This window comes from Sycon ciliatum, chromosome 1 (genome assembly GCF_964019385.1).
Source record: "Sycon ciliatum chromosome 1, ocSycCili1.1, whole genome shotgun sequence".
Lineage (NCBI taxonomy): Eukaryota > Metazoa > Porifera > Calcarea > Leucosolenida > Sycettidae > Sycon > Sycon ciliatum.
This window is the reverse complement of record NC_088643.1, coordinates 38,644,795-38,650,110: the sequence shown is the minus strand read 5'-3', so window position 1 is coordinate 38,650,110 and position 5,316 is coordinate 38,644,795. Positions and strand designations below refer to the sequence as shown.

At 46.2% G+C, this 5,316-nt stretch overlaps 1 protein-coding gene across 2 annotated transcripts in view; it reads right to left on the bottom strand.

The window, feature by feature from the left end:
- Positions 1-1,149: 1,149 nt before the first annotated feature.
- Positions 1,150-5,316, bottom strand: part of LOC135824634 (exopolyphosphatase PRUNE1-like) — an 11,220-nt gene continuing 7,053 nt past the window's right edge. For both annotated transcript variants that reach the window (XM_065337367.1, XM_065337362.1), the window contains exons 9-14: positions 5,301-5,316; positions 4,691-4,793; positions 3,957-4,088; positions 3,712-3,798; positions 2,559-2,657; positions 1,150-2,315 (exon numbers count right to left, since the gene is read on the bottom strand). The exon at positions 5,301-5,316 is cut by the window's right edge and continues 108 nt beyond it. In XM_065337367.1, coding sequence (XP_065193439.1) covers positions 2,231-2,315; positions 2,559-2,657; positions 3,712-3,798; positions 3,957-4,088; positions 4,691-4,793; positions 5,301-5,316 — 522 coding nt within the window. In that variant the 3' untranslated portion in view covers positions 1,150-2,230. The remainder of the gene's footprint in view (positions 2,316-2,558; positions 2,658-3,711; positions 3,799-3,956; positions 4,089-4,690; positions 4,794-5,300) is intronic.

Genomic DNA, 5,316 nt, shown 5'->3' with positions numbered 1-5,316 from the left:
CACACACACACCACTGGACGCCCATCGCCGGAGGCGATGATAGCGATGCTACGGCAGAAGCCATAGCACACACACACACACATCCACATGTAGACACACACACACACACACACCGGCATGCACACGCGCACGCACACACACACACACACACACACCATGTATAATGTACCATGTATACGCCCATCGCAAGAGAAGCACGCAAATCTGCAAATGCACTGGATGTGCACCCACAGATTTTCTCTAAAAGCAACGATAGCGGACAAGATCTGAATGAGACAGATCAAGACTATCGCCAAATAACTGTCCAATCCACACAACCTGTGAAGCCATGTGAATCGACCACCAATGCATACCTGGTCTACACCACACGCAGGACACACACGCACGCACGCACACACACACACACACACACACACACACACCATGTACCATGTATACACCCGTCGCAAGAGGAGCATACAAATCTGCAAATGCATTGGATATGCACCCACAGATTTTCTCTTAGGGCGCGTTCAGACTACCGTGAACCCCGTCAAACCGTGAATGCCGATAAACCGTGAAGGACATTCACACTACCGACAAACTAACGTTACCGGTACGTACGTTTTGCACCTCTCACCGCGGCGCTGAGAAGGGATTTTCCCTTTTTCACAGCGCGCATGCAGCCCGAGCACTTTTTTACTGCCGGGAAAACTTTACTGCCGCAGCAGCCACGGCAGTAAAACTTTTCCGCCGGTAACGTGCCAGTAACATGTGATCAAATCACCTTGGAAACTTTTCCATTCCGTCACTTTTTATCGGTAGCCTGAACGCGCCCTTATAGCAACGATAGCGGACAAGATCTGAATGAGACAGATCAAGACTAGCGCCAGATAACTGTCAATTACCTATGCACCTCCTACACTTGCTGGGGTAGCCAGTGTAGACAGCACGCTGCTTTGGTAGAAGCACACACACACACACACACACACACACACACACACACACACACACACACACACACACACACACACACACACACACACACACACACACACACACACACACACACGCACACACGCATGTACGCACGCATACGCACACACACACACACACACACACACACACACACACACACACACGCACACATTGACACAAATACACAACGAATAAGATTTGTGCAGTTTGCCACAATAACTGTAGTCTACTGTAGAATTATAAAATTTTGCAAAAGGCAATGAAACAAGTAGCAGATAGGGTTAATCAGCTCCAGGGTGACAGGATAGCTGGCAATGAAACAAGTAGCAGATAGGGTTAATCAGCTCCAGGGTGACAGGATAGCTGGCTTGGAAAATACTCAAATACTGCTGGATTTCAACCAACTTTGGTGCATAACAGTATACACGTATATTATTATGTCACAGTGAAGCAAGCAATAAGAAAAGGGCATGGTGCCAAGAAATATAGACATAACAGACGTCTGAATAGGAAAAACAAAGAGGATACTAGTCGATTACAACTGCGTTCTTTTAGACTAAGGGGAAATGAAAGATGATGACAATCCGTTATTAAAGACTATTACGAGTGTGTGGCTTCACAGGAAGTGCTTCACAGAACAATGAACAGTGGTCAAAAGACAGAAAGAAAGCAAAATACTCTACAGCGAATGCTGAATTCAACGCAGAACGTTCTATCATCCTTGGCAGGTCAAAAAAATAAAATACTGAATTCAATCTCAAAAGTACCAATGAATGAAACGAAAAGTGCAAGTGACGCGCATGCGCGCACGCACACACACACACACACACACACATGCGCATGTGCACACACACACACACAAACACACACACACACGTGCACACACACGTGCATGCACACACACACATACATACACACACACGTGCACGCACGCATGCACACGCACACACACACACACACACACAAACACACGCATGCATGCATGCAGAGTAGCGCAGAATAGTGCGGCAAGAACAAAGAATGTGGCTCAAGAGTGACACAAAGAGCTGCGCACCGTTGCTGGTCAATGGCCTTTCAGAAAGCAAGCAAACGTATTTCAAAGTCCAGCAGCTCAAGCGGTGTCACACACCACGGAGATAGAGATAGGAGAAGACAAGTGTCAGCTAAGGCAAGCACTAACACGACCAAGACGGTACTGTAGAATGTGATGTTGTAGTCAGCCATCCAATCTGATGGCCAGCTAGTCAGTACCACGTACACGTACATGCAGTGCTTACGTTGACATGGTGATCTTCTCAGAAGATAGGGAACAGGATACTTCATGGGCTGTTCGGGGGAAAGCACCACTTGTGTCGGAACTGTACAACACACAATGCATCACATCATTGCACACAGCTTTTACAACCAAAAAGACAAGTACAGACAAATGCACGCACATACACATCAGCGGCAAGTAACCGGAAAGAGCTGGGGTTGGCACTTGAACTAACAAAAATTCAACTAAACTCAATTGTTTTAAAATATCTCTTATCCGCTACTTCAACGTGACATGTTTTGAAACCCTCCGCAGATAATAACAATAGAAGCAACAGTCAACTTACTCCAGGACTGCACGTGGAATGGCTACGTTCTCCAATGGAATGCAGTCTTTCAACTCAGCCAGACTTCGAACATATGTCACTTTCCGCCAGAACTTTGCACTGCAAAAGCACATAAGCATGAGGAAAAGTACAAAAAGAGAGATAAGGTGGAAGCCCACGAAAATATCCCCCCCCCCCCACAGGCAGGAAATGTTGGAGAGAAAGAGAGAGAGAGAGAGAGAGAGAGAGTGTGTGTGTCTGTGTGTGTGTGTGTATGTGCATGCGCGCAGGCATGTATATGTCCTGTTTGTAAAGGGCACAAACACACGACCTCGTCATGGACGCACGCGTCGACGGAGGGGTGTGACAACTTAGGATCTGCGTGTGGCATCTCGGAGGTGCAGTGGTATGTGTCTACGGTCGCGACTTCTGTCGTCCAAATGACTTGTCTCGACACAGGAATCACTGTATCGCCTAACAGCTATCATTGCCTTTGGTGATGGGCTTCCAAAGGTCCAAGGATGTGTGTGTGTGTGTGTGTGTGTGTGTGTGTGTGTGTGTGTGTGTGTGTGTGTGTGTGTGTGTGTGTGTGTGCCAGCTAGTTCGGTTGGTGGGTACACGTATGCCTGATTGTGTTGGGTCTGTTGCCAATAGGCTCGGCTGCTTGAAGGTGTAATGTTGTACCTGCCACCTTTGTTGATTCCAGGGTTCATATACTTTCTATTCGAAGTATAAATACCTGTTAACCATGAACTGCTTCTGGCTAGATTAACTCTTGTGTAATCAATGGTGCTGGTGAAGCTTATATCAGATCCACTCTGATTTAGCCACCCACACTAGTAGCAAGTATTACCTCAACTGGGGGCAGGGGTACCTGCAGTTGGATCCCAGGACGGATACCGTGATGCCGTCAATCCTTTTTCTGCACCTTGTCCTCACCCACTTACTGAGGTGTGGTGAGCCCATGAGTGGGATCATTTTCAAGTCCACCCAGAGTTTTGGGGATTTCAGGGGTGTCAGCCGTTGGGCGGTTCAATAGCCAATTGAGTCATCTTTCCAAGATTCCTTTGGAGTCTCTCTCCCCGGGGAGACACACGTGACCAGTTTTGGCAGTGAGCAACAAGTACAAGTGTGTGTGTATGTGTATGTGTGGTATGGGTGCAAGGTCACTTACCTAATGAAGGGCCGCGCGAGCTGGAACAACACCTTGAGGCGGAGGGTTGGATTGAAGATGTACAGATTCTGCAGATTCTTTCGCAAACTACAAAGCAGAGTGGCAAAACAATTATAAGAAAAGGAGGCAGAGAAGCAGATGAGAAGTACTGACTGTACATCAAAAGCGACATGCAACTTCACATACTTCGGTATGTAAGATGGTGCATCACATCACATCACATCACGGCGCTGGTTTGTACTTACTGTCTATCAACTCCAGAGTAGTACTTGTGCAGCCAAGTGATGCCGGGTGTGTTGTTCAGATTAGCATCAGTGTTAAACAAGACAATGCAGTAGTTGTCAACGGCAAGGTGTTGTACTACAGACACAACATACCTAGAACAACAACAACAACAACAACAACAACAACAACAACAACAACAACAACAACCCCCAGAAACGCCAGCACCAGCAGCAACAACGACAAGACCACAGCAGCAGCGACACAAAAACAGCGTTAGCATCAGTACATGTATGTAAGATGACTGCATCCACATGGACATCTGCATTCACACCCCCCTCCCCCCCCCCCCCCACTGCTGCTTGACACGAGTACTTCGAAGTATGTGCATCAAGAGAGTAGGGGGTCTGCTAGTGGGTCATATAAAAACAATCCAAGATCAGAAAGCATTTTCAACACTTGTAAAGGCTGTAATACAAGTACAAGAATGGCTACACTAACGGCCAACATACAAGTGTATACAATATTATAATACCGGTAAGTCCAAGCAGTTGCTAAAGGTTTCAAACATACTGTAAGAGTTGAATGTCTAAAGGGACACAAAGTCTAACGTTTTAACGAGAAGAATCCATCGTTCACTCAAGAAACGTTACAAGTATGTTATTCCTTCCATCCTCAATTTGCAAATTGTTAAACTTTAGACTAGTCTCACTTTCAACTCTTACAGTAGATTACAAAAGTACAGAATAGAACTTACAAGAAGAGTTGCTCCATCACATGGTTGTAATTAGGGATGTTCTTTGGTGGCAAATGGCACGCAGAGAGGACAATAATGGCGTCCTTGGACTTGTTCTGGTAGCCTAAAGTAAATATTAGGCATGAGGCACACACACGCACAGGCATGACACGGGCAGTTCGTGTACACAAACACCAACATACATGGACAAACATGGTATCAGATGAGGGCGATGACTGATAGGACACACGTACACACATGTACACACACGTACACACACACACACACACACACAAGGCACACACATGTACAGAGATTGATAGACACCTGGAGCCTGTCCAATTAGTTGTTGATGATAGCCACATCTCACAGGTGGATAGAATAGAGATGCGCAGGTGTGATAGATACTTACCTCATTCACCAACTGCATACTCGTACAGGTACTAGAGACAAGCCCATGAACAACAGTCTAGGAATAAAAACCAGCTGAGTCTACTCGTGCTGGATACTCAGCATCGCAACAAAAATCAACCAATGAAGGGAATTGACATGACTTGCTGATCTGATTGTGAAGGATGCACACGCTATCAGGATTATACTTGTTTAGGTCAACAACTACTTCTACACTCACCTCCGTGAGAAACGAC